Source organism: Nelumbo lutea, chromosome 7 (genome assembly GCF_056320005.1).
Source record: "Nelumbo lutea isolate HS-2025 chromosome 7, American lotus-T2T, whole genome shotgun sequence".
In the NCBI taxonomy this organism is placed as follows: domain Eukaryota; kingdom Viridiplantae; phylum Streptophyta; class Magnoliopsida; order Proteales; family Nelumbonaceae; genus Nelumbo; species Nelumbo lutea.
Window position 1 is genome coordinate 54,151,976 of NC_142690.1, and position 20,848 is coordinate 54,172,823.

At 37.0% G+C, this 20,848-nt stretch overlaps 1 protein-coding gene across 1 annotated transcript in view; it reads left to right on the forward strand.

Annotated features, from left to right (window-relative positions):
• The first annotated feature begins 8,131 nt into the window (after window positions 1–8,131).
• Window positions 8,132–20,848, forward strand: part of LOC148846434 (LOW protein: exocyst complex component-like protein) — a 61,459-nt gene continuing 48,742 nt past the window's right edge. Inside the window, exons 1-2 of the mRNA XM_088955552.1 lie at window positions 8,132–8,383; window positions 15,143–15,237. Of these exons, the coding sequence (XP_088811678.1) occupies window positions 8,288–8,383; window positions 15,143–15,237 (191 nt within the window). The 5' untranslated portion in view covers window positions 8,132–8,287. The remainder of the gene's footprint in view (window positions 8,384–15,142; window positions 15,238–20,848) is intronic.

Sequence of the window (20,848 nt, forward strand, 5' to 3'; positions counted from 1 at the left end):
CTTCGAGAATGATTCTCAAAAACATTTTGTCTTAATAATGACTCCAATAGCCCGACGCATTAGCTACACTAGTCCAAGAAAGTCTTGGATGGGAGAGAGAAGGGGTTGGACACCCCTCTCTGAGAATGATTCTCTTATTTTTTATTTTTCTTTTGTTTCTTCTTCTTCTTCTTCTTATTATTATTATTATTATTTCTTTTCTTTCTCTTATGTTTTGTTTACATTTTTTCTTCTTGATTTTTCTTTTTCTTTTTGTTATAAAAACTTCCTCTTTTGATTTCTAGGGTTTATTATTATATTTTTGGACTTTTTATTTGATTTTTAATTTTTTGGGGGAATTTTTATTATTTTATCTACTTTGTTATTTTATTTTTTCTAATTTTCCCTTTCCATTATATTTTCTCTTTTTCCATTTTTAATTTTTAATTTTTAATTTTTTAATTTTCTTGTATGTGTATTTGTGCTTAACTAAACATCCCTACCCCTTTTATTTCAGTTGGTTTTTCCTCTTTGTTTTTTTGTTTTACTATATTTTAATATTCTATGTTTTTAACTCTATATTTTTTTTTATTTTTTGGAGTCTTGACTTTTTATATTTTATATTTTATGTTATTATTTGATGTGGGCCCCAAAAGGGGCATACAAGCAAGCAAAGATAAGGTGCCTAACACCCTGACTGACTAGGCTAACATGTGGAGTGTGATGCATGAGGTTGGAGTGTGACACTTAGATCCATGGCTAAGGTCACTAATCTGCAAACCTCCACCATACGGGCTTCTCTGGTTGATGAATAGTTGAGAGATTTCCACTGGCCTTACCGGATTCCTAGTCCCAATGGCCCAAGTGTATCGGACTCTCTCCTAATATGATGATGGGATGCTAAATCTAAATTCCAGACGGTGTGTGCAAAGTGTGAATAAACAAACAAGCAATAACAAAATTAAATCAGTAGACAATTACGGAATACATCAGAAATAAAGCGGTTATTAATATAACAAAAAGAAATAATGTAAAAGCATGCATATATACAAAGATAACAATCAAGACAAATGGACCCCCATGTGGGCCCCACCTATGGTCCAAGAACTCTCCAGTGGAGTCGCCAATCTGTGAGCATCGAAAATGGAGGTAATGGGACCTCTGATAATGATTCTCAAAACTGTTTAATCTTAATAGTGACTCCAATAGCCCAAGGGTGAAAGATTGTTCCCTCACCCCTTTTCTTTCAGATCCTCCACCGTCGGACTCAATGGAATGGTCTGAAGACAGGAGTTCAAACCTCTAAGACTGATTCAAGCAAACATCTCAATTCGAGTACACTCAATCACTCGGTTCAATCAAGCATAAAACACCATGTTTAACCTAACCAATCACCCCTCACATCTAATTCTTATGTTAACCCTTCACTAATTTGGACCCTAGCAACTAACCTTACAGATTCAGTACCCTCCTTCTACGACTTCAAGAAATCACAATATACCACTCCATCAGGACAAATGTCATATTATTGTTAACGAGCAAACAAAGCTTAAGAAACATGGCATCCTCGGATAAACTCAAATCAATGAATTCAGCAAGTAAGAAAGGAATAATGGAGCAATCGAGAAAGGAGCAAGAATAAAACATGGAGACTAGTATTCTCATTTGAGTTAAATTCAATCCTCTCTGAGAACATAAGAGGAAATTATACAAAATGAAAAAATTGTCAAAGAAAAAGATTGTAGAATATAATGGTTAAGAAGAAATAAAAAAGTTATCCTATTTGTAGAAACCCAGAACATTCACAGTCCACTAGCATGCACTTCAGCAAGTCTGGGTTGCTTTGAAGGATTGTATAGAAGCTAGTTCAGCAAAGAGCTTAATCACCAGCTTCAATAACCTTCCATGGACTCTGGCTAATCCAAAACGGTGCACAACATACAAACAAAAAAAAAAAAAAAAAGAAATGAAAGGAATTAAAATGAAATGGGAAAATAAAATTAATAGGTCTTACCTGATTTGGATTTGGATGTCAGCCTGAAAATAACTATCGAACAGGGAGATTTACATCGGATGCAATCTCAGGCTTGCTGGCCTTCGAACAGGGATAACAGTTATATAATGTAACCAGAAGCTTGATAGAAGCAAGACTATGCTCCTGGCACGGATCATGTGGATCTTAGGATTCGGACTTCACGTTCTCGGTGTAGCCTAATACTATGGCTAGGCACTGAGAACTCTGATCACGAACGAGGGGTGATGGTTGGATGCTAGAAGTTTTGGCTAACAGGTCGGGCTGAAATAACTACAATGGCAAGGGAGGTAGGGAGAACAGAAAGACGAGAACAATGGGGTGCAAGGGAGAGAGAAAGAGGAAGAAAAGTGAGATTAAGAAAGAGAGAGTGAGAGATATATGAAGAAATCAAAGGAAGGTGAGAGGGAGAAGAGGTTGTTCTATCGTTTGAAATCACCGCTGCAACTGGTTGTAGCGACAGGAGTAACTGGGAATGGGGAGATGAGGATAATGAAGAGAGAGAGAGAGAGAGAGAGAATGTGGAAGGGGATCTAAAGAATGGGGGTAGCGTGATCGGACAAGGTAGAAGGGTCATCGTTGATTTACTATGTTCGGTGTCAAGAAGAAGGGGTGATGAATGAAGCAGAATAAAGCAAAATTTTCATATTAGAAAAAAAAGGAAGGAGGAGGAGGAGGAGGAGAGAGAGAGAGAGAGAGAAACTGGGAGTGAAGAGGCTTACTATCGAGTTGTTGCCATTGTCACCTCTGTTCGAACGAAAGAGGAGATGAACAGTGTATTCCCCTTAATTTAAAACTTCGGGGTTTAATTTATAGGCAGGGTTAGGGGCAATTTCGTAAATTTAAGGAAAGGTTTTGTCAAATTTGATTCAAAGGTCAAACGGGGGATTCAGGTTTAATGATGGGAGTTTTGGGTTGATGATCAAAGGGTTTCGATCGTCTTTTGGTATAGAGAGGGGTTTTGCATGTGCGATTTTAGATAGATGGTAAACAGAAGTATTTTTAGTTGAAATTTGGCAAAGTGGGGTTTTTAGACATTCTGAGTTGATTGGCAAGGTTAGATTGGCCCAACTAAGTTTAGATTTGGCATATTTGGAAAGGGCTTGATTCCACCGATTTGAAGCCTTAAAATGAAATCTTTGTACGATGGAGGGGCAAACAAGATTATTTTCTATTGAAATTTCACAAGTGGGTAGTTTAAGGCATCCAATATCTAGTGGTAATGTCTGATTGGTTCAATGGGGTCAAGATCGTAGGAATTTGGTTCAATGAGAGTAAAATGAAATCTTGGTGTTAATGGAAGGGTAAACATGGGGAATCTTGGGTTGAAACATTACGAGCAGGTGTTTTGATGTATATATTGGATTAGATGTGTTTGAATCAAGGGGATCTGGGTTGTGAGTGTTTTAGGCTAATGATAGTGGTCGAAGTGGAATCTTCACTTGATGAGAGGGTAAACAAAGGAATTTTGAGATGAGATTTGCTGTGTAGGTATTTCAGGGGGGTCTTGAGTCTGATGGTGTGTCTAATCTAAGGTTTGAGGTGCAAATGAGGCTTGATCGAGGGTCGCCGTGTTGGTACCGGACAAGTTTAATAGTAGGCCTGAGAGTTCTCGGGGGAAATTCAGGTTTTAGGCCTTTTAGGTGTTTCGGAGGGAATTGGAATTATCTAATTGGGAATTTGGGGTAAATTGGAGGTTCAAGCTATAGACCAAGTAAAAAATCGGGTGTTGGCAGCTGCCCCTCTTTGTTGTGAGGTTGGAAACTACGAAATAACAAAGACCCATATAAGCACCTAGAGATTTTTGCAAAGGGTAAACTTGAAAAATGGGCGAGATAAAGAAGGAAGATTAAGATGAAGAAGAAGAGTTCTTGTGCAGCACCGTCCCATCATGTATAGGCCATTTTATTCTTGGCAAAGTGACCGCTCCTTGGTATCAAGAACTTTTGGAATCAAGGTACATTTGCCATAAAGGAAAACATCAAAAATAAATTCATAATGTTTAAAAATATTTGCTTTTGGTAGAATGACCCCTCCTAAGTATCAGAAACCTTACAGAATCAGAGCATATTTATCGTTAAAGAAAGAAAACAAATAGAAATCAACGGTAAAAAGCAACTCATCATGCGAAACCAATTACTTTTAGCAAAGTGACCCCTCCTAGGTTTCAAAAACCTTACAGAATCAAGGCGTTTTTGCATCAAAGAAAATCATATAAAAAGCAATTCAAACTCTGCAAATTGCTTATATAGATAGATAGATAGATAGAAACCTTATAAAATCAGGGTGAACTTGTCTTGAAGGAAACGGGGTTAAAGAAAAATACATCAATCATCAAAACTAGCTAGGACAAAAGATTCAAACATTTGCAAAGCACAATTACAAAACACCAACAAATATTCTTCAGGTTTTTTTAGAATATTTTGAAAGATTCTAATAATATATTTTATGTTATCCATTATACTAGTTTCCACATCCGCAAGTAACGAATAGTGGTTGGAAACTGTGAAATCATAGTTTTAGCCAACTTAACCCTATCTTACAAGTCCAAGTGTCGAGACTAATTCTACCATGTGGTGAATCGATTTCTACATCCATTCATAAAAGATAAAAGATGCTGGCCATTTCGACACTGACATACATCCCCATAAGCAACAGAACTCCTATAATGGGCCTTAATGATCGAAACTTTGAAATTGCAATTTTGGTCGGTTCGACCTTTTGTGTCTTGTTTAGTTACAAGGACCAATTCTACCATTTATTACATTGGTTTTCACATACTCCGATGAATGAATGATAGTGCCCATCCAGCTACTAAAACACCCATAACGGTCCTTAATAGTTTAAACATCAAAATCACAGTTTTAGCCTACTTGACCTTGTCTTATGTGTCTAGTTGGTGAGACCAATTCTGCTATCTGTTATACAAGTTTTCACATCCAACTATAAAAGATTGTGCCCATTCGGTTGCCATAACCCCCATAATAATTGTTAACAATCAAATTTGTGACTAGCATGACCTTGCCGAGTGCGTGTAGGTGTCATGACTAGTCTTGGTGTTCCTAGGTGTTTGTAGTGCAGTGTTAAACCCTTCCAAAGATAAGTTATGACAATCAAAAGGTGAACTTGTCTTCCCATTTTTAATGAGCTAAAATTAACACGTGATCTCAATAGGGTAATTGGAGTAGTTGAACCAAACTCCACTCCTTCCAATCTTTCTTTTTCTTACACAAGTCGGATCATAAAGTTTCTAAGGCCATGTTTGGGAGTGCTTAAAAACAAGTGCTTATTTGAATAAGTACTTATTTGCATTTAACACCCAACTTAAAATAAGCATTTATTTCATATTGGACGTTTGGTAGTCTTTTATCCATTACGCACTTAAATAAACATTTGTGACTATTTTGTCCTTTATTTTCTTTCAAATTTTACGAAAGTACTTTTATGAAAGCGCTTTAATAAAAGCATTTTTATGAAATCACTTTTGTAAAAGTACTTTTATGAAAGCACTTTTTTGGAATTACTTTAACAAAAGCACTTTTGCGAAAGTATTTTTATAAAAAAGTACTTTTATAAAATTCAACTAGGGATAGTTTTATACGTGGTATTTTAAAATTCAACTAGGGATAATTTTGGAAGAAAATTGAATAAGTATTTATTGTATAAGCACTTAAAAAAGTTAAAAATTTGGGCATAAAAAAATAGTCCCTTATTTTTAAAATAAGCACTTATTTTGGGCTTATTTCCCAAACATCAATAAGTGCTTAATGGCGTGGTCCCGACCCAAATAAGCACTTATTTTTAAGCACTCTCAAGCATGGCCTAAACATGGGGAAACCCATATAACAAATGGTGGAATTGGTCCCAACACTTGGACATGCCAAACAAGGTCAAGTGGACCAATATTATGATTTCACATTTTGAACCATTAAGGACCATTACAGAGGTTTTGCACCCCAAATGGGTACCATCTTTTACCTACGTAAGTAGAAACTAGTACAACGAATAACGCAATTGGTTCCAACACTTGGAACTGTAAAACAAGGTTGGACTGGTCAAAACTATGATTTCATAGTTTTAATTGTTAAGGATTGTCACAGGGTTTTTGCCACTTATGTGGGAACCCTCTTTTACCTACATATGTAGAAACAAATATAAGGGAAAGCATAGTTGGTCTCAACATTTGGAACTGCAAAACAGAGCTAGGCCGAGCAAAATTGTGATTTCGTAGTTTCAACTGTTAAGGACTGCAATGGAGGTTTTGGCGTCTACTAGATGGACACCATATTTTACCTACAAATGTAGAACAGATAATGCAGTCGGTCTTGATATCCGGAACTACAAAGCAGGTTCAAGCTAGCCAAAATTGGGATTTTGAGCTTCAACCTTTAAGGAACCATTATGGGTTTTTAGTGCTTGGATGGGCACCATCCTAAGGATATAGAAACTCATATAATGGATAACACAGTTGGTCCATACACTTGAAAGGGCAAAACAGGGCCTGGCCAACCAAAATTATCATTTCATAATTTCAGATGTTATGTTAAGGACCATCTTTTACTTACGGATGTGGAAACTAGTATAATGGCTAATTGTAGTTATTCTCAATACTTGGAACTGCAAAACAGGGATAGGTTGGGGAAATTTATGATTTCATAGTTTATACTAATAATGCCCATTATGGGGTTTTAACGCTTGGATGGACACCATCTTTTATCTACAAATGTATAAACTAGCATAATAGATAACACAGATAGTTTCAACCCCTAGAACTACAAAGTAGGATTAGGTCGGGCAAAATTGTAATTTCAGAATAAGTAGTTTTAGTGCCCTAATAGGCACCATCTTTTACTTACTGTGATTCCACAATTTTAATTGTAATGCATCGTTATGGGGGTTTTGATAATTGAATGGGCACCATCTTTTACAAGTGAAAGTGAATGTAGAAACTTGTATGATGGACGACATGGTTTGTTCCGACATCTGAAACAACTAGACAAGTCAAAGCCAACCAAAACTATGATCTTGTATGTTCAACCATTAAAAACTGCTAAGGGGGTTCGGGTGATCAGATGAACACCATTTTTTGAATGTGAAAAGTTATACGACAGAGTGTGCAATTTGTCCCAACACCTAGAACCGCCAGATATATATTATTGGGCAAGTCAAAATTGTGATTTCATAATTTTAACTATTAACAACTATTATGGGGGTTTTAGTTTTGTGGGTGGATGTGGAACCCATATAACAGATGGTGGAATTGGTCTTGACACCTACAAGTGCAAGACAGGGCTAGGCCACCCAAAATTGCGATTTCATAGTTTAAACCATTAACAACTTATGATTTCATAGTTTCAACCGTTGTAGTGGTTTTGACAGCTGGTTAGGCATTGTATTTTACAGGCGAATGTGGAAAGTAGTTTGATGGATGAAAGAATTGTTCTCAAGACCTTGACACATCAAGAAAGGCTAGGCCAACCAAACTTGCAACTTAACACTTTCAACCATAAAAGGACCATTAAGGTAGCTTCACCAGCTAGATGGCTACAATGTTATAGTTTTGTGTGTTAATCATCATTATGGGGTTTTAGGGTTCTAGCGGTCAGATTGACATAGTCTTTTAGTAGTGGATATGGAAACCCATGTAACAGATGGAAGAATTGGGTGTTGACCCCTACACAAGCCAGGAAAAGCTAGGGCGGCCAAAATTACAAATTCAAAGTTTTGATAGTTAAGGACCATTACTTTGGTTCCAACGATCAAATGGGCACAATTCCAGCCAAAATTGCAATTTTATTTTAATCGAGAATGAATAAGAAATTTTGGTTTCAAATTCGATTTTTCCTTTCAGGCTGTGTTTAGTTTGAAATAAAAGGTGGGGAAAGGAAAGGAAAACCTTAACAAACCCGGTTTGCCTACCTTTCCCTACTTTTTTTTCTTTCAAACCAAACACAACCTTACACAACCTTAGAGAGTTTGGTTAATTCGGTTCGAATTTAAACCGAATGGGCCGAATGCTATTTTCAAATCAAAATTTCCAAAAACCGAAACCGAAACGCACTTTTGGTTTTCCGGTTCGGTTTTTTGGTTTTTAACCAAATGATGTTCACCCTTACGGCCTTACATGGACATGCCGCACTAGTCCCTGGTTTTCCAAACCCGAAAAGGCCGAAACCTCTTCTCCACAGTCCACACTCTTTCCGTGGTCCGTTCACGGGCTCAGTCGTCTCTGCGAAAAGGCAGAAAGAAACCGCGTGTGAGAGGGAGAGAAGCGAAATGGAGAGTAGCGAAGAAGAGGAAGACTTCCCAACTCATGAGTGGATCACTCCACAGTCTAAAGTCGACGCTGTTTATCAATCAAACACAGAGAAGGTTCTTAAACCTTACTTTTATCAGTTTATCTTATTATTTTTCTCTTCCCCTTTCCTTATTTGCTTTTTAATGGTGTTAAGTCCCCATTATTAAGATCAATCCTTGAATGTAATGAAGAAATGGTGTTCATTTCGTCCCAATTTCTCCATTTCAAGTTCAACCTCCAAGAAGCTTGGTAATTGGGAATTTGGGAGCATTGTTCGTCTACGCATTTTTTTTCTTGGATTTCGTTGAAATTCCTTTTTTTTTTTTTTAAAGTTAAATATGTGAAAATCTTTTATTTTTTTTATTTTTGCTTGGGGAGGGGTTGAATGGCTTGTGGAAGATTTTCTATAGTTAAAATTATATTTGTGAAAAATCTTGTCGTGGAATATTCTCCTTATAATTGACAGCGCAGTGCGCATGGATCTTTTCTTTGAAACCAAAATGTGGGTTTCCTTTACATAAGTGGAAAAGAAGGGTGTAAATGTTAATAGAAGCTTCATTGGACAAAGCAAGTCAAATTAGCACTTTGGAACTATAGACACACTTTTAGGGAAATTGATATCATTGCAAAGCAAATAAATTCTAGTTTCAGCTGGGTGAGAAGAACTGCAAATGGGGTGGCAGATGTTCCAGCTAAGCAGGGAGTTGACAGACCTAACTTATTCTGGGAATAAATGTAAACTCATGTGTCCAGGGTGTGTTGGGAATCTCCAACAGTTGTATTAAGTTTTAATTTATCAATGGAATCCTTTTGCTAATAAAAAAAGTTAATAGAAGCTTCAATAGTCTGCTGTTCTCTCAGTTGGGGTTTGCTGCTTTTATTTATGTTTTGCATTTTCTAATTTTATATTTTTATATTTTTGGTTATGGAAACAAGTGGTTGTTTATTCCTTAATTTGATGCCAATAGGTTAGAATAGTGGAGTTTGGTGCTCTTTAAACTACTAAATACATCCATGAAAGTAGTTTTAAGGTTACATTCATTACAAGGGATAAAGTTGGGCCATTAGGTCCACCATCAATTATATACTTGTGTATTTTGGTTCAGGTGCTTAGCTATTGTTCATTTTTTGTTGTATCTATAATAAAAATTTACTTTTGGAAGGAATCCAGTGTTTTAAAAGTGAAAGGCGCAAAAAAAGCGCAAGGACTATTTTGCGTACAAGACGCAAGGCGCAAGGTGAGGTGCATTACCCTTTTGAAGCAAGGCACAAAAATGCAAAGAAATTCTAAAAAATTAAAAAAATTCCAACAAAATTAAAATAATCCAAAAAATTCAAAAAATGCAAATTATTAAAAAATTAAACAAATTATCAATTAAAAATATAAACTTAAATTTTAAAATAAATGCTTTAAAAACCTATCATCTCAAATTAAGATACATAAACATAACACGTAAAACATATTTAAAATGAAAGTTAAAAAATAAAATCTAACATAACATATAAAACATATTCAAGCATGTAAACTCTTAATCTCTTTCTTTTTTCCCAATTGCATTGCTTCAAATAGCTAATATGATGTTAAACATTATGCACTCTTGATTCTATGAGCCGCCTTTGTACCAAGCCCCTTGAAAATACTCCGCTTGAGACCTTGGTGATGCGCATACCCTAAAACGTGCCTCGCCTGTGTGTCTAAGCACACCTTTGATCTTGGAAGAAAAATATGGAAATGGTATTCATAAGGTAAAATCTAGTTCTGGGAGAGATTGTTGATATCTCTTTTTTTTTTTCATGATGATATGATGTTGTGGACCTAAAGAGGAATGCAGGAAAATCATCTCTGATCTGGACAGGGAGGAAGAAACGGTACCCCTCGATGAGGGAAAGAAAAGACAAAGATTTTTGGCCAAGGAGTATGGCAGTTTAGCCTATCAAGACGAAATCCATTGGAGGCATTGCTCCCGAGTACAACAACTTAAGGAAGGGGATAATAATTCTTCTTTCTTTCACAAGGTAGCAAATGAAAGGAGGATAACCACAATCAAGAAGTTAAGTGTCCAAGGAAGACTGATTGAAAGGGAATATGAACTTGAGAAGTCAATTATTGGCTATTACAAGAAGCTTTATGTGAACTCAGGCCAAAGTTAGATGGCCTACAGTTTAACAGAGCCTCTGAGGCTCAGGTGGCAGATTTGGAGAAGTCTTTTATACAAAAGGAAGTCAAATCAGTCCTGGATGAAATGGAGGGGGATAAAGCCCTTGGGCCAGATGGTTTTACAATTCTTTTTTCAAGAAATTTTTGGAGCTAGTTGTACAATTCCATTCTTCAGCTGCCCTGGAAAGGAGCCTTAATGCCACTTTTATCTCTCTAAATCCAAAGAAGAAAGGTGCTTCGGAGCTGAAGGGTTTCAGGCCAATTAGTTTAATTGGGAGCTTCTACAAAATCATAGCAAAGTTGTTGGCTGCAAGACTGAGGGTAGATGAGTTCAATTATCTCAATATCATAAGGGGCTTTTATCCATAATAAATACACCCAAGATGGGGTTTTGATAGCAAATGATAGACTCAAGGAGAACTAATGCAAGAAGGGTCTTGTTTGTAAAGTTGATCATGAGAAAGCCTATGACCTTGTAAACTTGGCCTTCCTAGATTACATGTTGACCAGGATGCATTTCGGGCAAAAATGGAGGAATTGGATGAAGGTTTGTGTGACTACACTCAGATTTTCAATTTTATTAAATGGTCCTGCCAAAGGAAATTTTAAGAGCTCTAGGGGACTGAGGCAAGGAGACCTCTTTTCACCACTCTTATTTCTAATTTGTGATGGAAGGCTTAAATAAGATGTTTGGGGTGCTCCTCTGTCAACACCTCAAGTGAGGGAGTTTCCCTGCACCAATTTGCTGATGATACTTTATTTGTTCTCATGCTAAAGCTGAACAAGTGTTACATCTGAGATATTTGTTAGTTTGGTTTGAGGTGGTTACAGGACTGAAGATCAACCTTTCTAAAAGTGGGATGATGGTGGTAGGGGAAGTGGAAAATCTTCATAAGCTGGCTGATTTCTTGGGTTGTGAATCTGGTTCCCTACCTTGTAAGTATTTTACCTTTGGGGGCCAAATGCACCTCAAAAAGCATATGGACTCCAGTGGTGGAGAAGGTTTGGCTTCTTGGAAAGCAAAGTACCTTTCAAAAGGGGGTAAATTGACCTTGATTAAGAGAGTATCCCAGTGTACTTTATGCCCCCTTTCTTGTGGGCCAGCTGGAAGAACTCCCAGAAATATCATTTGGTGAATTGGGATCAGATTTGCAAACCTTTTAAAGAGGGTGGGCTGGGGTATTAGGAAGCTAAAGCCTTTTAATATGGCACTCCTAGGCAGGTGGCTATAGAGATTTTTTGATGAGCCAAATGAATTGTGGAGGTCTATTATTGCACAAAAATATGGTCTTCACATTAATGGGTGGGTTGCAGCTAACTCTGATTGTCCTTATGGCTGTGTTATTTGGAGGGGAATCTACAAAGCTTATCCTTTTTTTATTAATGGGATTAAGCACAAGTCAGGGTGGGAGATAGGCTAAAGTTTCGGAAAGATATTTGGCATACAGATTGTTTAAGGCATTTTTTTAATCAAAATAATATTTAGTAATTTAATAACCCAAATAAGTGGGTTAGCTGGTCTGCTAGCCAAAATATCAAAACTATAAAAAATTGTCCCGTATGAGAGTTCCCTCTCTTTAAGTGGGAGGGACAGGTGCCCCTCATCTAGGAGGAGGAGGTAGTTACATAGCTATCCCACTCCCTATTTAAGCTCCTTAAGGAAGCTAGAAGGGGATTCTTCGGAGAAAATTGTCACAAGAGATTCTTAAGGAAAGCAAAGATAAAGAGAGAAGAAAAGAGAAGTGCTCAAGGGAAGGAAGGGAAGGAAGGGAAGGAAAAGAAGTCTCACTAATAAAGGTAGGGAAAGGAAAGTCCTCTCGGCGAATACTTCCTATATATGTCTTCTGCTAGGTATCATTCTTTCTCTCTCTTTTATTTTCAGTTTTGAGAAAGGAAATAGAGGGAAATAAACCATCTATGACCAGGTGCCTCTACTTGGTTGACTATGGTCCCTCTTCCAAGATAAAACTTGGGATTAAACCATCTAAAGTCTAATTCTCAAAGGCTGATTATGGTTCCCTTCAAATGAAAATGAAGAACAGGGGAATAAAATCATCTACAATCAAATATACAATTTGATTGACTACGGTTCCCTTCTTGTATGCAAAAATCCAAAGGATTAAGGCTGTCTACAATCGTAATTTCATTTGATTGACTACAGCTTATTGTGAAGAAAGGAGTGAGAAGGAAATCTTCTTTGTATCAAAAAGAAAAGAGAGAAATTTATTGTTGTAGAGTTTTGTTTTCTTCTCATTCTTGTACACTTGATGTAAAAGAAATGAAAAGTTCTTTTAAAGTACTATATTGTTCTTATCTTTTGTTTTGTGCATTCATTCTCCAAGTCAGAATCAAAAGGTGTTCTCTACTTTCTTGTAGATATGTAATTAAGGGGAACAATCCGTATGATTCCCTGAATGGGCCTTACCCAAAATAATAAAAACTCAATCACTTGATTGAGTGAATTATGTTGTGTGAGAATTTATTAAACTTTTCACACCAACACAGATCAACCTCTCTTAGAAGTCTATCCCGATTTGTTTTCACTGGCATGGGACAAAGAGGTTTCGGTGGCAACCTCCTATGTCATCCATGGTGACTCTATGATTTGGGCTCCTTTTAGAAGAAATTTTAATGATCATTAAATCTCTCAAGTCTCTGACTTGCTAGCCTTATTGCAAAATTAAAAAAATCCTCTACTTCCGGATCGAAGGGTATGGCTGTTGTCTAACAATGGGAGTTTCTCTGTTAAATCATTTTACTTTGGTCTGATGTCAGAATCCAGCAGCAGTTTCCCTATTAAAGCCATTTGGAGTGGGAGTGCCCCATCGAAAGTCAAGTTTTCTCTTGGTTGGCAGTGAAAGAAGGATTCCTTACAAAGGAGATGCTGGCCAGGAAGGGGCTGGTGTTAATAACCCATTTGTGCTGTGTAACCAAGAGTTGGATACTCCAAATCACTTATTTATCCACTGCATGTTCTGAGCCAGAGTATGGTCTCATTTTCTTAAAGCAATATTCCACCAAGTATGCTTCCCTGCCTCTGTCAAATCCCTTTTTGAAGGCTGGAATATTGGAGGTATGTCAAAAAACGGAAAAATCCTTTGGTCGGCCATCCCTCTGGCTGTAATTTGGGTCAATTGGACTGAGAGGAATAGGAGGATTTTTGAACAAAAGCAAAATCAAGAAGAGGTCCTGATCAATCAAATTTTTGGTAACCTTAGGGGATGGCTGAGCATCAATCCTTTGTTCAAGGATTATCTTTTGTCTTGCTCTTTTTTGGCTGTTGATTTTTTTGGGAGTTTTTAATGGTGTTCATATGTACAGAAGCTTCTTGTACAGTGCACTAACATGCTGTATACTTTCTTTTGATCATAGTGGTACAATTTTACATTGCCTTCTCAAAAAAAAAAGGACAGAACTAACTACATGTGAAATCTAGGTATGAGTTATGATAGGAATGAAGTTGCCTGTAGATAGCCATTATTATTGGTTGAGAAAAAGAACAACAGAATTTCTTAAGTAGTTTTGTTATCGAAATGACAAAATCTTTGCTACCATTTTGGCGGCTTAAGACGTCATGTTGCATGGAAGAGAAAAAAAAAGGAACTGGTGTAATAAAAGCTTTGTATGAGTGTTTTAGAGGCCATTACCTATATTACCAACTAGAAGGGAGGTTTAATTGTACACATATTAATGGGGACATATAACTAACAATGCCATTCTAGATCGATATGACTGTGTAGCCCATTTTAGATTGATAGGTCTATATGTATAGATTTACTTTAGGGCTCCTTATCCTTGTGTTATTTATGTGCATCTCCTATGAATAGAAGAGGTTATAAAGATCATGTCATTCTTTTTTTTTTTTTTTCTAAAAATCAGATTGATTTGTCACTTTACCATTTACTGATTTAATTTGTGCCTGATAGTTTATTATTAACATGCAATTATATAATACTTATGTGTGGTTTATACTCACGTCATATAATATGTATATATTTATTTATTCAACTTTGTTGCCTTGGTGATGTCTAATTCTTCCCTAGGCATTGACTTACCCTGGAAAGCCAAAACACTTCGGTGTTACTTGGCTGCTTTAACTACATCTTAGGGAGCTATGGTTTAATGACAGGTTTTAGTAAAATATTGTTGTATTTATAGTATAATAACTGCCTGATATTATTCTTCAGTAGAAACTTGGCAACTTGAATTTGAATTATGCTAAATATCTCCAATAAATATGTTGCTAATATGTTTCAAGTACCCCAAAAGACTAAAGACATGCATCTACATGTTAAATACTTCTTGCATGTCCTAGCCCTGTAGACAACTGCTATAATGTATATGATATATGCCAATTGCTGAGGCAAAGACAGCACTGCTGTTTTCTCGAATAGTTTGTTCATTTGTTCATCTCTTCTATACTTTTGAAGCCATTTGTTGAAAGCTTCATCATTGCCTTCTTAGGGAGCTTTTGTAGCAGCCTTTGTAAGTGACTATATTTCATGGCCACTTCAAAATGGGTTCCATTTCTGTTTTGGATACGATGATTTTTGGTGTAAATTCTATGTCCAACACCTTGTCCATATTATGTCCTTACTGTAACATAGGTAATTGGGCTTTTATATATTGTGAAGACAGCTAGATTTTATTAACCGTAAGTAACTTTGTTTTGCAGGGAATCAGGAAACTTTGCTGTGAGCTTTTGGACCTAAAAGATGCAGTTGAAAATTTATGTGGCAATATGCACTCAAAATATTTGGCCTTCCTCAGGTAATGATTTTTACAGTTTCCATCTTCCTTTTTTTTTTTTAATGAATGAATGGTATTTTTATTAAAAAGAGTAAGAAAGAGTACAATCACCCCAGGAAGAGGCACTATATGTTACCTTACCATAGGGATGAATCCAAAAACCAAACTCTTATCAGAATATAATTTATAAGGTATCCCAATACAAAGAAAACCAAGAAGCCCCTAGTTTAGCTAGAGAATCTGCCAAGGCATTTTCCGATCTGCTAACCCACTGAAATCTGACTGGCATATTCCTTGTAAGCCATTTAACTTTTTAAGATCTCTATAGCCCAAATATCAGTATTTGGATTCAACAACCAACCCACTATGATCTTAAAGTCTCTCTCAACTATCAAATTCTCCACTCCGAGTTGGTTGGCAATCTATAATCCTTGTATAACAGCTAGTATCTCAACCCTTGTTGAGTCTCCAACTCCCACTGGACCTGAAAATAAGGAAAGAATGCTACTATCCTTATCCCTCAAGATCCCTTCTATACCCGAAGGTCCTAGGTTGCCTTGACTACTCCAATCAAGGGTTGGCTTTACAACACCCTCCAGAGAAGATCCCTTCTATTCTTCTTGAAGTCTGTGGAAGCCACCGCTGCCCAAGCCCAACTCCTTCGAAGATCATCACAGGAATAATTCACAAAGAGATATGAAGTTTTCAACCAAAGAATTGCCCTTGTCAAGATATGCTCCTTTACTACAATAGGGCTTCTTTCCTTTTCTTGGAATATTTTGGCAATTCTTTCCTCTCAAGTAATCCATAAAAAGCTTCTTTGATGCATTTCTACATAAGCTTCCCTGTTTTCATTGGCCACCCAAAAATAGACATATCAAAAATCATATTTACTTTAGAAGGCAAGTTCCACATGCACCAAACAACATAAAAACCCAATTCCAAATATCTGCAACAAAAAAGCAAGATATCAGTAAATGGTAACAATCCTCATTCTGCATGTACACCAGTTTGGGGACAAACACAAGTAAGGTCTCTTCTTTTGCAGGTTATCTAAAGCATTAATTTTACCATAATAAAGTTCACAGTAAAAAACAACTATTTTAGGGGGAATAGGCCTTAAACAAGTTTCTTTGGCTAGGAACACCCAAGGGGACAAGGGGATAGAGTAGAGCAAAGGGACTTGAAGGAAGCACAAGTAAAGGAGCTACTCAAAACCAAAGTCCAAATTTTTCTATAAGGTTTAAGGGGGTCCAGACAAACAGAATCTAGTAGAAGTAAAAGCTCAAAGATGCAAGCAAGTTCCTCATCCCTCAAACCTCTGCGAAACCCAAAATCCCAATTTAGAGACAATGGGAGAACCGGGGGAGAAAGGAACCTAGAAACAAACTCCTTTTTATATAGGAAATAGACTAAAGGGAGGGGAAAAGTTTCTTTCAGAGGAGGAGTGCCCACCCAAACATCTTCCCAAAAGAGAACAGAATTACCAGAGCAAACATCATACCTTACCAACTTGAGGAATTTAGGGAGGATGCGAAAATTTCCTTCCAAGGTGTTGTGAGTAAAGCCTGTTGAGATACCCCAACATCCCAAATAGTTTCATAACAGCCATGGATACTAGCTGCCACCTCATGCCACAACCTCTTTCTTTCCAAAGGCCACCTCTATAGCCATTTTCTTAATAGAGCTTCATTCTTATTAACTTGGCTCTCTAACCCTAAACCCCCTTCTTCCTTATTTCAAGTCACAACCTCCCATCTAATCAAGCAATCCTTTTACTCTTCCCTCGATTCCCACAAGAAGTTTGTCATCAATTTTTCTATTCTCTTACCTTCCCTAGAAGGTATCCTAAAGATGGACAGAAAATAAATTGGTAGGTTGGTAAGTGTGGACCTGATTAAAGTTACTCTGCTCCCCAAAGAAATATAGTTCTTTTTCCAAGCCACGAACCCTTTTTCAAACTTTTCCACCACTGGATTCCAAAACTGACTCTCCTTTGGGTTAGCACTTAAGGGAAGTCCTAAATAAGTCAAGGGCCACTCAGAAATAGTGCACTCTAAATAGGCAATGATAGACTCCATCTCCCTTCCTTTCAGGTTTAGCCCCACCACACAACTCTTCTCAAAATTGGTTTTCAAATTAGAGGCACTTTCAAAGAGAATTATTAGATTCTTCAAATTTCTCACCCTCAACAAATCATATACCTTGCAAAATATTATAATATCATCTACAAATTGAAGGTGAGTTACCGGGATTTGGTTTCTTCCTATTCTCTACCCGCTAACTGACCCAACCCTATATGTTTCTGATAAAAGTCTACTAAGCAACAACAACCGGTATGAATAGGAATGGGGACAATGGATCACCTTGTCTTAGGCCCCTATAGGCTAGGAAGAAATCATGTACTATCCCATTGACTAAAACCAAGTAATGGCAGGATGTAAGGCATCCACTTATCCAATTACACCATCTATCCCTGAACCCACACTTCCATAGCACCTCCAACAAGAAACTACAAACCACTAAATCATAGGCCTTTTCAAGGTCCAATTTGCAAACAAAGCCTTGATTACCAAATCTTCTCATTTCCTCCACACATTCATTTGCTATTAAAATTTGATTATTTATTTGTCTACCATGAACAAAAGCACCTTGAGCTTGACTAATGAGGGAGTGATGTACTTTTTTGATCCTCAAAGACAAGACTTTAGCCAAAATCTTATAGATGCTAGTTACCAGACTGATTCATCTAAAACTTTTAGGATGTTTATCCTCTTTCTTCTTTGGAACCAAGGCTAGAAATGTAGCATTAACTCCACGACTAGTGACAAACCTATCGTCAAACTCTTTGAAGACCTTGAGATGATCTTCTTTAACTATATTCCAACAATCTTGGAAGAAAACCATGACAAAACCATATGGTCTTGGTGCCTTGGATCTATCCATTGAAAAAATTGCTTGCCGGATTTCATCTTTAAAATTCCTTTCCAACTAGCCTTTATTTTCTTCAAAAGGTCTCGGCCAATCCAAACCGGCCAGCTCCACTCTACTTTCTAGAGGTTTCCTCAAAACAAATTTGAAATGAGCTATAAAGTAGTTGGCTATCTCCTCTTGGGAGTCAGGTTCCATTCCATCCACTTCAAGTTTGGTCACTGAGTTTTTCCATTCCATTGGCTACTTCATTCCATCACCTTCCTTGATCCATTTGTACCTAGATTTCTGCCTCCAAGAGAATTCTTCTTGTAAAAGGGCCTTTTCTAGTTCCTTCTTCAACCTCCATCTTAATTCTCTTTCTTGTACATTCATGATTCTTTGAGATTCCTTCACATCTAGTTCCTCTATCTGGTTCATCAAAGTGAATTTCAGTTCCTCTAGAACTGATAAAAGAAATCTATCTTTACAAGTAATCATCCTATTGATTTTTTTGATAAATGGTAATCATCCTATTGATAAATACTTAATGATTTCTTAAGCAGATTGGTTTTGAGGGAAGTCGTTTTTCAGGATTCTGTTTTGAATTTTATTGTTAGGGTGGTCATCTCTATCTGGTTGGTGACCGCTGGTCACCTCCCCTGTAAAAAATATATATTTATAACATTTTTTATGGGTGTAATAAAAATGTAACAGAGGCATGGTCAATAGGAACTTGATGTTACTTTTAAGTTATAACTTGGACCATATCGGAATTCAGATCAGATCCTCTATTGGGATTCTGGATCATCTTGTACCCTCCAAAAAGGGGTAAATAGGCAACAATTATTTTGGGCGTAATTATAACATTTGTACCTTGTGGGGATTGATCGGACTTATTGTACTATCAAAATTTAGTACACTTTAATAAAATTCTCAGTTCTTTTTTCTGATAAAAAAATCATCTTGTACCCTCCCCAAGCTTTTCATTCATTTGGTATTTCCTTTTACACCTATCCCCTTTACCCTTGTTTTCAAGATTCCTTCATTTTGATTTTTTTCCTCTTTCCTTCTTGACTGTGATCACTTTTTTTTTTTTGTTTCTTTATCAGCAAGGAAAATTAACTTTATTAATAAGAGAGAAATCAAGTTACAGAATTACAGTATATCACAAGTTATCAATGAAGCGCAAAAAAGAGACTACAATGATGCCCAAAACAACTTTTTTTTTTCTTGACTGTGATTGCTTCCTTTTTAGTTCTAATGGCTTTCCATCTGTTCATAGAAGAAAAAATATTTCAATTTGGCCATCTTTCATTTTGCTGGGAATGAGATTGTCAAAATCTTGGAATTTGCTAGAGGGAATGCTTTCCTTGCTAGAGGGTGGTGAAATGGTTTTCCAGATTTGTGGAGGCCATCCTTGTTAACAAGATTAGAAAATGGAGCAAACATTCTGGGCACTTTTATTTCGTTAAGAGTAGTCAGTAGATTACATGATAGGTTGGCTATCTAGTGCAGATGGATTTTCTCAGGAAGGGTAAACAAAAACACATGCATATTAGAAGGAATGACAGACTGATAGTGGTGGTGGGATCAGATAGAAGATAACAAACATCCAGCCAAACCAATACAATTAGTGTTTTAAAGGTGAGAACTGTAACAAAAGCGCAAGGCAGTTTTGCATGGACTCTCTTAAATGGACAATGTGTTCGTGTGGAATATGCATTAGAGTCTAACGCTTCATAGATTCATGAGGGCATTCTACTTGGCATTTCCTTTCTATTTCCTAGCTTATTCGGCATAAGTGAACATCTAATTCATAAGATGAATGCCATTTTTTGTATCAAACTTTATTTTGTAACACATGCAGTAGATCTATTTCATCTGAGTTTTCTGATAAAGTTATGCTCTGGCATGTTTGTGTGGGTCATTTGTCATTTCATTCCCTGCTTCATTTGTTTCCTTCTTTGTTTTTTTCCCATTCAGATGTTGAGGTTGCAGTCTGAAAGTTGCTAGTTGGCTAAACATTGTCTCCATTTGAAATTGTTTGTTTTGATGTATGGGGGCCTTAGCAGCCTAATGTGGGTGGTTATAGATATCTCTTGCTTTTTGATGATGGTTATAGTTGCTTTGTTGGATTTCCATTTCATCTGTGGAAACAAGAAGTATTCAGTTCCATTGTGTCGTTCTGTGGATGGTGCCTAGATGGGTTCACTTTGGATCTTCACCCAATGGTCATTCTTCTCAATGGAGTGAAGTCGGAGGACATTCTCAGGAAGATGGAGGTGTTTGATGGCAAGTCTGTTATGGTTGGCTACCTCTATTGAAGCAACTCTGTGGTTGGAGGCTTGTAGGGAGGGGAAGACACAAGGGTTGAAGAAGCTATCCTTCGTGGCAGAGTTGCAGAGAGAGATTGGGTGAATTCAAATTGCTTGCAATTTTTCCAAATAGAGAGGAATACAAGAGAGGCACAACTAAAGGTGGAAGTTAGAAGGACGAGGATTTTAACCTAGGGAACTTATCAATAAAAAGATGATTTTAACCAAGGGAGAGTTGCAGAGTTGGCATGTGAAGGCCCATTTATTCAGGGTGTTAGCGGTGGAGAAAAGGGGAAATTAGGGGGAAAAAGGCTAAGTTTTTCTAGGAGCTGGAAGGTCACAGGATTGATTGGGGCTTGGTTTGGTCTAATAAAACAGAACCGGGGGTTATTGAGCCAACAAAG